The sequence below is a fragment of the Eptatretus burgeri genome, chromosome 2, assembly GCF_056783735.1.
Source record: "Eptatretus burgeri isolate ZD-2024b chromosome 2, Ebu_testis_v1, whole genome shotgun sequence".
In the NCBI taxonomy this organism is placed as follows: domain Eukaryota; kingdom Metazoa; phylum Chordata; class Myxini; order Myxiniformes; family Myxinidae; genus Eptatretus; species Eptatretus burgeri.
This window is the reverse complement of record NC_140962.1, coordinates 136,495,670-136,508,169: the sequence shown is the minus strand read 5'-3', so window position 1 is coordinate 136,508,169 and position 12,500 is coordinate 136,495,670. Positions and strand designations below refer to the sequence as shown.

Below are 12,500 nucleotides of genomic sequence, written 5' to 3'. Positions count from 1 at the left end.
CATCGATCCATTGGCAGTCAATGTCGTGTAGGTAGGAATCGCTACATCCAACTGTAATTCCTTGGTTACCGAAGTTTGCACACTCGTAACGCTTCCGAACACCTGCAGGTGAACCGATAAGGAGGTGTCATATCTTGTACTAGTTTCAGAAAGCACTCATTGCTCTTCCAGAAAGTAAATCCTTTAATGCAGTTGTTGGGAATGAAATTTTGTGTGTTTGTGTTTTATCTCGATAGGTAATTACCCTGTGCAAGCAAAGCGAAAAGTGGGGTTAAGCAATTTGTTCACTTTGTCTGTCTGTCTGTCTATCTGCCTGTGTACAAATGTCAGTTTATGATTGAGAAACAACTTGATTTCAATTGAATGTTATTTTTTGAAAAGGAAAACGAACCTGTAGTTTATCAGAACAGTAATTTGGCTCTGAATTCGTCCAAATTGTGTATGCGCAAAGAGGAGTGAAATAATTTTTTAGTCTGTCTGCCTGTCTGTCAGTCAAACAAAAATGAAAATCATTCCAAACAGGAAACTTACTGTTTTTCGTGGCATAATAAAGGACACGAACAACACACACAAAGAACGAATGTAGAGTGTTTAGTAAGGTGGTGTGAGATACTGAGATCAACGGCTTTAAATTTCCAGAATCAATTTTTTTCTACAACTTTCAAAATCTTAATTTTATTTCAGTTGAATTATATACTTGACTATGAGAACACAAATCGCCTTTTTGTTACTTTCAGACACCTCCAATTTTGCAGTTTTGCATTATTTTGACATGTTAAATAAAGTGGTGTTTAAGACACCACATCAATGGCGGTAAACTTCTGGAATTATTTTTGTACGAATTTTAAAATCATTATTTTATTTCAATTGAATCATATACTTGAACAGTGTGTGGGGTAAGGTGCTTTATGAACTCTCTTGTTTGCATTTATTTTGAGTTTTTGCACTGTGTTTGTAAAATAATGACAAACTACCTGTTTATAATGTAATAATTTGCCTGGATGCAGGTCCTGAGGTGCCGTCGCAACAACCCCTCCATTCTCCTCCCCCCCTCTGTACCCCCACACATATGTATAGATGGTTGAGGTTTAATATTGTATTTTTTTTAATTTCGATAAAGAGGTGCATCCCATGGATATGGAGGAATTCTACCATATTTGCATAGGTGATCTCGTATCAAATCGTCCTAAACAAGAACTGCAAGGCCATTGCTCGTATTTAATTCAATTTAATGGAAAATAAATGTCCTTAAATATATTAAAGCTCAATACAAATACAAAATGGTTATGTATGCAACTGTGGCCTGGCAGGATAGCTGAGGGATATGCACACTTGCATATTTATGCAACTGATAAGAGATCATGCTTCTGAAGTATACACTAAGTTCTCAGTGCAAGTAATATAAAGTATAAACTGTGGCCTAACAACACGTAACATGTTTGTGATTTGGAAGTGTGAGTGGAATCGCTGCAAAATGTGCTGTTTGTGCAGCCAAATTTAAGAATTTGATCACCTTCAGCACACTCGGAGTCTTCCAGGCAGAAGCTGGCCTTATGTCCTTCTGCTACACGAGATCCGTTGCGTGCAAGGATGTCGTAGTGAGTGAATATGTTCATACTGTGGTAATGTCTGCACAGGTATAAAGGAGACAAAAGTAAATAGACACGTGCTTATATCTAAATATATTTGTCTGATAATTTGAACCTCATTGACTTTATGAATATCTACTGTTCTCATCTTGTTACAAGGTCAGCAGGATAGCCAAGAGGTATGCATACTCCCCTCTAAGCTGTCTGACCTGGGTTCGAATCTTGACCCAACTATAAACTGTCACAATGGTGTTCCGCATGCAGGGCAAGGCATCAGTACATGTTCCGTCTCTCGGAACATCAGAACATTGTTAATCCGGGTGTGCCGTCTGCTAGAATTAGTTGGTGGACGTTAAAGATCCCTCGGTGTTTTTCACAAAGACCGGCACCCAGAATAAATTACGAATTTCAACTGCTTTCAGTTGAATGGCAGGCCTGGCCAAAAACACCATGGCTAACCTCACAAGGTGGGAATAACTGTGACCATTAAATTAGCAGTAGAAGACATCTCAGCTTGTTACTCTTACTATCCCTTGTACAAATGTGCTATTATATGCATGTTTCAAGCCAACTCACCATGGGTGTGTATCATTTCTGAATAGTTATTAACCCCATTGGACTGAGTTCGAAATGGGGGCTGATTGATTTGGTTTCCATTTTCGTGTCCGTTCGTGTGTGTGTGCATCCGCAACCACATCTCGGACATGTATGGGACCAATTTTATTCAAACTTGGCACAAGCACAACACATGATGGCATACACTTGCATCTAACTTTATTTTGCGATCTGATCAAAAGTGGCCGACTGGTAGACTGGTGGCCATTTTTGTTGTAAATAAATAAGGGCTCGCCCTTTAACTTCGTACAGCAAAATTACTAAAACAAAGGGGGCTATGATATTTTATCTTTTTTTTAAATTTCCTTGTTGATATGAGGCATACCTCTCATATTCTCTAAGTATTCACTCATTACATGATCACAAAACCCACTCTATCTTTGAAACTCTGCCTTGAAAATAAATTTTATTTTAATAAGGATGAGCAGGGACTCACGATACATCCGCGCAATGTACAATGTGACCATGTCCTCAACTAGACTAGAGTACACAACAGATTACTGCCTCAATTGTTGAGGCCTATCTTCACAAGGCCTGTGACACCTATAAGCTCAAAATCCTTTTAACTGATGCTTTGGTCATTTTACTTTGAAGGGAAGAGGGCATGGCGATTGTGAATGTGACGGCGCCGAAGATGTCTTTGGCTTTGCAATGCAGTAAGCACCAACATGACGGCCTTGTGATTTTATTATTATTATAATTATTATTATTATTATTATTATTATTATTATTATTATTGTGTTCAGGTTAAAATTGTGGGTGGAGTCTGGGGAACTGTCCAACCAATGGGTGGAACGGCCTGTTACACAGACGGATGCACACACGCATGGCTTCTTTTATCGTATTGACAATAATGACATGCAGCTCATTTGTCTTTAATTATTATCAACTTTGGGAGAAAAAATGCTCGTTATATCGTTCATCGAAATGCTTTCTTGAGTCACAGTTCCATGATTAATTTACTTGAGACTTGCAAGAAACGTATCGCTAAAGGACAAAAGGGCAAAGCGGTATGCCTGAGCTATTACTCGGTGTCCCTGTGAGATGCTGGAGCATCTCCAGTGGATCTCCATCTACTCTTCCCTTTAGGCTTTTCTTGTAACCCTCTCCTCCATTCACAAACGGACTTACTGATGGCAGGCATGCCACAACCAGGAATGACGTCCCATCTTTGGCTTGAAGTCTGCTCGGCCGAGATTCATAACCTGTGAAGGGTAGTAGTAAGGTAACGAAAAAGAATAACAATTTGAATATTCCAAAGTACAATCTTTCATTTTAATTATCCACCTCATGTTTGTTATTTTTACTCCTTCCAAGACATTTTATTGTTAATCTGGGAATGAACAACATCATCTTTTTCCTTTGACTTTTCATCCTTTAGATGTTGTTGCTATCTGTAGCCCTTGTTAGTCAGATGTCTTACAGTACCATTAACGTAAGGTAGGAGCGCACTGACTTTGACCAGAAAGTCAGGAGTCATTAGGAATGTTGATTTGGTCAGGGTACCAACATGCAATGGCCTTCTCTTTTGGATGTTAATGGCCATCAGATAAGATGGTGAAATGACAGCAAATTTGGTCAAAGTATTAGGGCAAAAGTTATTTGTTGGATACTATTTCATCAGTCATTTAAACGATTAATCCACAACTAAGAGTTGAGTACATTATCGCTGAAGTATCCTGTCATTTCAGGCCCTTTCGTATGAAATTGTAATCAATTGGTTGCTGTAGCAACATGTGTCAAATTTGCCTTTCCTAAATTCCGATGTAGTTATGGTCATACTTAGTTTGCCATTTATATTGGTTCTTGAAATCTCCATTGTATGTAAGGCTTTATTCATATTATTATTGTTATTATTATTGTTATATGCTTTGATAATCTCAGTAATCCAAACCAAGCTCACTGACCATGAAGATCCTAAATGGCTAAACGGCTGCATGACTTTGCTGATGTAAACATTTGTAATCTTGTACTGACCATAGTTTGCTGTCTTTATGGAGAGAGAATAATTGTACAGGCATTTGCAGTTATTTTTTCTTTCTCTAGTTTCCTTCTTTGTGCCATTTCACCTGTGATGAGAAGCGGAGTAGACGTCTGCTCCCATAGGGCCAAGGTACATAGCGCGCGGACTCTGATAGACAGCCCTCTTCTGCCGCACAGTCTAACATATGCAGTGGGCGGTCCTCGATGTACGCTGATCCCTGGACCAGGCTGGCATTGATGAGAAGATCTGGTGCAGCTGGGGTGGAAGGTGATTGGACGTATTTTGATGATTGGACAGTTATCGCTTAACAATGTAAATTCTGTAGCACAGAGAAATGTATCGATGTTCATTATTTTGTAGATCTAATGACATCCTCCACATGCATGTCTTCATTATTTTAATCTTTCTTTTTCATTCTCATTTGTTTATTCCTCAAACTCGGAGAACAACAGGTAATTAGGGTAAGTAGCCATAATCAGAAGTGTGAGGCAAAAGATGACCCGATGGCATCGAGTCAACCATAATGTGTTTATTGGCATCACATGTAGACCAGACCAGGTGGAGAAGGCAAATGAACCCCCCCCCCTTCCCAAGCCCAACCTGAATATCATGCATAATTTACCTGTTGTCCAGTTATTTGATAGAAAAATGACTTCCTCTTGAGACGAGCTAGAATCCAAATCCTTTGTACAGTTATCTCCTCCTCCTCCACCTTCTTCTTCTTCTTCTTCTACTTCTTCTTTCTTTCTTCTTCCCTTATTTGCAACTTATTCTACAACTTCTGGGATGCCAGTCCTGCATCCTCCCTCCTGATGGGCTGTCAGGATAGGTTAGAGGTATGCACACACACCCCTCAGAAGTTTAGTCTGGGTTCGAATCTCAGCCAAGCTATAAACTGCTATCCTGGTGTTTCATAGGCAGGGCGATACATGTGTATGCCTTCACTTGGATGGATGTTAAACCGGGCGTCCCGTCTGCCAGCATTATCTGGTGGATGTTAAAGATCCCGCGGAACAAATTACAAATTACTGCTCTGACTACCACTGGGATTGCAAAGGCAAACCACCAAGTGTAATTCCCACGGTGTCCTTTGTGAAATTTACACGAGCTAGCGCCAGCACACTGAACTAATTACAAATTCTAGTTCTAACCTACAAGGGGGCATTGCATCAGTGGCATCGCTGTACCCGCCGCAAATTATGCCACAGCTATGTGCTGCATACAAAGAAGAAGACTACTTCTGACATTATCTACAATTATTCAGAAGCATCCAGAAACTAATAACCAAACATAAAACGATATAGCACAAAGGGCTTGCAATAGATAAATGTTGAATGCCATACTGTCAACACAGATGACTCCAGCAGCATGCTGTGATCCCCCAAGCTTGCATGTCATGAGATTATCATGTGGACAGGCGAGCAGGCTGGGCTCCCACCCTCGGCATGACAAGCCACTCAGCACTACCTCGTTTGCATCACTTGACCCAGCCCAGTACCACACCTCCTGTGGGCCAGGAAATGGTTTTTTTTAATGATTAAGCCAAGGAGAGTGGTTGTAAGTCGAATTGGAAATGCACGAAAAGAAAGTAAATGAAAATGAGATTGAAATGATGACCTTGAGCGCATGCAGTGCATAGCCGAGGCCGAGCTGCCGACAAACCACCATAGCATCCTTCGTGGTCCAGTTTGTACTGCACACAGTTCCCCAGGAATTGCCTTGTTTCACCTCCACACGGCCCTCATAAGTAGTGGTACCACTAACCAACCGGATCTGGTTATAATAACAATTAGACATTTATTACACATTTCCATACATGAACAGTAAAGGTTACACATGTCTGTGCTGTTTCGACCCACCCTATTTTACCTGATTCACAATGTCCAGATTAGGAGTGTTGCAGCGAATGGCTGCATCATCTGTGTGCCTACATCCGCTGGATGATGCGTTTCCATAGAAACAAGAGAGGAGAGACCTCTCATTGCCTCGGCAAAGAACATTTGTCATGTGGATTGGCCCAATGCCTAAAATGGAGCAAGAGAGGGAAAAGCATCAAAACAAGGGACGATAAAAACATCGATTGTACTTTAAAATCCACTTTCCTTCTTTATTCCAGTGACATTATTTTGTATGCAACATACATCTTACTCCCCAAATACAAGTTTTTTGAAATCGTATGGAAAAGTTAGACTCGTTTTGTTTTGTTGGATATTTATCTATGTGGTGTGCTTTACGTTTTAAAACAAAAGGTATCAACTCTTATTCTGAAAGACAGTTGAATTCAAGGCCTTGAGAATAATTCGTATCTATTGGCAGAAGGCTGAAGCAGATGGCATGTTCCTCTCCCACTGCAAATAGGTTCGTCTTCCTGTCTTCATTATATAACTCCACTGCTTTGCCTTTGTCCCTTGTCTACCTCTGTCCTGCTGTTGGTTTGTAACCTGTTGTCCAGGTCTTTCATGAACCTCAATATGTATCAATCTTATTCACCCCATGCATCCTTTTGTATCCATCTTGTCCACCCCATGCATACTCTCCTGCCCCTCATTCCTCTCCACAACCATTGTTTGTTCAAGTCTACCTCTATATTGGCCTTCAACTCTGCTGTTTGTGTTTCCCCCCTCTCTCAACTATTAATTTTGTCATGTTATGTCCTGATCCGTTCAGTGTACTACTACTTACTCTTCCACAAGGCCTGTGTGTGTGTGTCTGCATATATTTGTGTGTATATATATATATATATATATATATATATATATATATATATATATATATATATATATATATATTTTGTTGTGGGCTGGGGGTCAGGTGAGAAGACCACCGGGGGGGAAGCTATCTCGGGTTCCCACCATACTCCCCGGAATTGCAGGCTGTCGCACACGGATAATTCGGATCGCTAACTAGACACGGTGGGTCGCTAATCGACCGTGAACACCAATAACTCAACCACATGACCTCGAGTCCTCCCATCTAGAGGTTAATCGATTTCCCAATTAATCACAGGGGGACACGTCCTCGGTACGCCTTGTCTGAACCGGATCACTTTACCGGATCAGATGCAGCCGAGCGACACTGCCAAGGACGTACCGGCTAAAAGAAACGGATCGTTGGGAATAAAGTCCCGGCTCGGTAAGGATATGGACCATGCTGGATCAATGAAAGAACAGACAAAAACGAGCTGAGAGCATTTCTACAAAGGGATTTATTAACAGGCAGGTGAGGAAAGATATGTGGCACAGTGAATATTGTTTATTGTTGTCTGCAGCAGGAATAGGAAGAAATGTGAAAGTTGCGGCAATAATACAAGCAACTTACAAAAGCAGACACAGAGCAGAGTTATCCCGATATAATTTTTGTACAATCTTAACTTGAGCAAGGACAGGTGCCAGGACGGACACACACACACACACACACACACACACACACACCCTGATGAAGAGGAGTTAATGAAGAGAAAAAGGAGAGGAGATGAGGCTAACGGTCTCTCAATACCTTGCACGATTTTCCGATCACGCCATCGATACGTTTTTGGGGGATGCTCCGCTGGACGATACCTCCCTGACAGCTGACGCGTCATCTCTTGCTTTCTTGACACTTCATGCAGCTCGCGTCAGTCCAGAGAATGAGACGTGACTGTCGGGCATGAAGGGAGGAACTTGGGTGAATCCAGAAGCCAATAGGTGGAGAGAGGCGGAATCCGAAGTAAGTGGGCGGAGAAGGGCGGTGAGGTGGTGAAAAATGCGGAGTCAGCTGGCGAATGGTTGAAGATGAATTCCAGGCCAGGATGAGCAAGACGAATCGACAGGACTGAGTGAGCAGGAATGGTGCATAGGAACGACACTCTGGAACGAGCAGACAGGAGCGATGAGCAGGAACGACACTTGAACTACTCAGGAACGATGACACTCTCCCACTGCCCCACGACCCGTCCTTTTATAGATCCGGTGGGGTGGGGGCGACGACCCGAAGCGATGTCGTCACCTGAATCGGTCGCTCTGGTTAGGCCCCGGCCAGCACATGGGCCGGCCGCCATGACCGGAAGCGGTTCCACTTCACTTCCGGCCAGATGGTTCCAAGCTGTGGAATCGTCTTGCTCTGAGCTCCGTAACATGAATCGCTTTGCACCGAATCCCGTGCCGTGCCCCGTCGACCCGTGGTTGGCACTGGTCAATGTGCCTGCTCCATGGTGCACCACGCAGCCCGAGCGATCCGGCCGCACAGCATACTTCTGCCTGGTTGCAGCTGCATCGAGGCGGAGGTGCAGGAGGATGTATGCCGTCCATGGGAGACATTTGTGGCTGTCATGGTGAGCGAAGACCGACGATAAGACGTTATTGTAACCCCATGCGCAGACCCGACCAAAGATGTGTTATTCGTGCTCCGTTCTGCATGATGATAGAGTATCACTGGCTGTGCACGAGTGCCATTGTACACATGGTCAGCACGCGGGTCCACCCTCCCTCCATCGAGCATGCCCCGTACAGTGCGTGTGGGTCTGCCATTGTACACATGGTCAGTACGCGGGTCTGCCATTGTATACGTGGTCAGCATGCGGGTCCGCCCACCATCGAGCATACCCAGTACAGTGCGCACAGGTCCGCCATTGTACACGTGGTCAGCGCGCAGGTCCGCCTGCCATCGAGCATGGTGTTCGCGGTTATCAGAGGTGGTGGGGTGCACGATGCCAGCCCTGAGCTGTGTCAGGGAATTGAGGGAAAGGATTGGATATAATTATTAGATGGACATTTGGAAATGGGTTGGAAAAGCCGCGGCCGCGTGCGCTTGGCAAGTTGCCAGCATTTAGGGTGCCATTTCTTCCATCTCCTCGGTATGTGTTTGGAAATTATCGCTGCACATGCGTTTGGCAGGCTGTGATTTCGCAGAGGGGTGTCCGGCGTAATGCTTGCTTTGCCTTCGCTGATGACCTATCTCACAGCGAAGGGCACACGTGGCAGGGATTTACCTCAGGAATGAGAGTGGAAGAGTAAAAAAAAGAAGAGGAATGAGTGCAGAGATTTAATCAGAACTCGTGATGACATTTATACAACGCACTGTCCCGTTGTCCCGTTAGACAAAGGGGAAGGGTCTGTCTGAACAAATATTGATGGAATAACTGTCTCGGGACTGCTGTATGATGGTTGCAATTGCTTTGGAGGGATGCGGTTCCCAGAATATATACCTATATGTAGATTAGACGTACACACACACACACACACACACACACACACACTCACACACACACACACACACACACACACACACACACACACACACACACACACACACACACACACACACACACACACACACACACACACACACACACACACACACACACACACACACACACACACACACACACACACACACACATATATATATATATATATATATATATATATATATATATATATATATATATATATATATATATATATATATATATATACAGTGGGGAGAACAAGTATTTGATACACTGCCGATTTTGCAGGTTTTCCCACTTACAAAGCACGTAGAGGTCTGTAATTTTTATCATAGGTACACTTCAACTGTGAAAGATGGAATCTAAAACAAAAATCCTGAAAATCACATTGTATGATTTTTAAATAATTAATTTGCATTTTATTGCATGAAATAAGTATTTGATCACCAACCAAGCAGTAAGAATTCCGGCTCTCACAGACCTGTTAGTTTTGTCTTTAAGAAGCCCTCCCATTCTCCACTCATTACCTGTATTAACTGCACCTGTTTGAACTCATTATCTGCATAAAAGATAGCTGTCCACACTCAATCAATCAGACTCTAACCTCTCCACAATGGGCAAGACCAGAGAGCTGTCTAAGGACATCAGGGACAAAATTGTAGACTTGCACAAGGCTGGGATGGGCTTCAGGACAATAGGCAAGCAGCTTGGTGAGAAGGCAACAACTGTTGGCGCAATTATTAGAAAATGGAAGAAGTTCAAGATAACAGTCAATCTCCCTCGGTCTGGGGCTGCATGCAAGATCTCACCTCGTGGAACCTCAATGATCATGAGAAAGGTGAGGGATCAGCCCAGAACTACACGGCAGGACCTGGTCAATGACCTGAAGAGAGCTGGGACCACAGTATCAAAGAAAACCAGAAGTAACACACTACGCCGTCATGGATTAAAATCCTGCAGTGCACGCAAGGTCCCTCTGCTCAAGCCAGCGCATGTCCAGGCCCGTCTGAAGTTTGCCAATGACCATCTGGATGATCCAGAGGAGGAATGGGAGAAGGTCATGTGGTCTGATGAGACCAAAATAGAGCTTTTGGTTTAAACTCCACTCGCTGTGTTTGGAGGAAGAAGAAGGATGAGTACAACCCCAAAAACACCATCCCAACCGTGAAGCATGGAGGTGGAAACATCATTCTTTGGGGATGCTTTTCTGCAAATGGGACAGGACGACTGCACCGTATTGAGGGGAGGATGGATGGGGCCATGTATCGTGAGATCTTGGCCAACAACCTCCTTCCCTCAACAAGAGCATTGAAGATGGGGCATGGCTGGCTCTTCCAGCATGACAACGACCCGAAACACACAGCCAGGGCAACTAAGGAGTGGCTCCGTAAGAAGAATCTCAAGGTCCTGGAGTGGCCTAGCCATTTTCCAGACCTGAACCCAATAGAAAATCTTTGGAGGGAGCTGAAGGTCTGTGTTGCCCAGCGACAGCCCCGAAACCTGAAGGATCTGGAGAAGATCTGTATGGAGGAGTCGGCCAAAATCCCTGCTGCAGTCTGTGCAAACCTGGTTAAGAACGAAAGGAAATGTCTGATCTCTGTAATTGCAAACAAAGGTTTCTGTACCAAATATTAAGTTCTGTTTTTCTGATGTATCAAATACTTATTTCATGCAATAAAATGCAAATTAATTATTTTAAAATCATACAATGTGATTTTCAGGATTTTTGTTTTAGATTCCGTCTTTCACACTTGAAGTGTACCTTTGATAAAAATTACAGACCTCTACGTGCTTTGTAAGTGGGAAAACCTGCAAAATCGGCAGTATATCAAATACTTTTTCTCCCCACTGTATATATATATATATATATATATATATATATATATATATATATATATGTATATGCAAGTATATACAGGCACTTATACAATTGACTACTTATTGGACTGGTGACACACACACACACACACACACACACACACACACACACACACACACACACACACACACACACACACACACACACACACACACACACACACACACACACACACACGATCGGACCAGCCAGTCTTTATCAAGCCCTATCTCGGATCTGCCCGCCTCGTGCGGTCTTCGGGGACCAGGTCCCCGGGCCTACTGGACTCCCAGCACGATCCGGAAGGTCCAAGCGAGCGAAGGCTGGCGGGAGAAGACCCTCCGTGCGCACTTTCCAGAACTTGCGCGCGACCAGATCCACAGGAGGACCAGCGGAGAACGATGCGAGAACCAGCCACGAAGGACAACAGGAGGACAACACCAGGAGAACCAACAAGAAGCTGGAAGTTTGAAGAAGCTCAAAGAAACTGGTGGAAATAACAACCACCCTTCATCCTCCTCCTCCTCCTCCTGTGTCTTTTTTTGTCTCTCTCTTCCCTTTTTATTTATCAAGGGCGTGCCTCACTTCCCGTGTGACTCATCCGCTGTCGGTGGGGGCTCCCGCATTCCACCCCCCCCCCCCCGAGTTGCTTTTATGCCCATACAAGGTAAGGAATTCAGCTCGGGGATGCATCTGAACACGCCCGCATTACAGCGAGGCACAGGGGACACTCGCTGGTCTGGCAGCGTGTCCTCCACCAACAGGCATTTTGTGGCTGTTGTTGTTGTTGATGGTTTTCCTAATACAAATCGCAGTGCCTGAACATTAAATTACCCACTAGACTAGGGTCGGGACCCTAACTGGCAACATGTACTTACCGATATAACTGAGCTAAAGGACCTGAATGTTGAGTGTGATAGCTTTCCAAATTCACAACTATGTGTATGTATGTATGTATATATATATATATATATATATATATATATATATATATATATATATATATATATATATATATATATATATATATATATATATATAGTTACGGCCACGGGTACCGAGACACCAGTTTGTTACTTGGGGTTTAATCCCCGTTTGTCCGAGTAAGAGCCGGACCTGGGGCCACCGCTGACAATTAACTTTATGGTATGGTGGGTTGCTTTGGAACCACGAACGCCACCCAGTTAACCATGAGTTCCAGTGTCCACCGTCTAATTATGCCGTTTAACTAGAGGTCACATGGTAACC

General features: G+C 43.5%; 1 protein-coding gene across 1 annotated transcript in view; it reads right to left on the bottom strand.

Moving 5' to 3' along the window:
- The window catches only part of LOC147033232 (lysyl oxidase homolog 3-like), a 92,660-nt gene that overhangs the window by 44,454 nt on the left and 35,706 nt on the right, over positions 1 to 12,500 (bottom strand). The window contains exons 8-14 of the mRNA XM_085871371.1: positions 6,058 to 6,212; positions 5,806 to 5,961; positions 5,532 to 5,694; positions 4,274 to 4,443; positions 3,336 to 3,409; positions 1,514 to 1,629; positions 1 to 102 (exon numbers count right to left, since the gene is read on the bottom strand). The exon at positions 1 to 102 is cut by the window's left edge and continues 35 nt beyond it. Of these exons, the coding sequence (XP_085727497.1) occupies positions 1 to 102; positions 1,514 to 1,629; positions 3,336 to 3,409; positions 4,274 to 4,443; positions 5,532 to 5,694; positions 5,806 to 5,961; positions 6,058 to 6,212 (936 nt within the window). The remainder of the gene's footprint in view (positions 103 to 1,513; positions 1,630 to 3,335; positions 3,410 to 4,273; positions 4,444 to 5,531; positions 5,695 to 5,805; positions 5,962 to 6,057; positions 6,213 to 12,500) is intronic.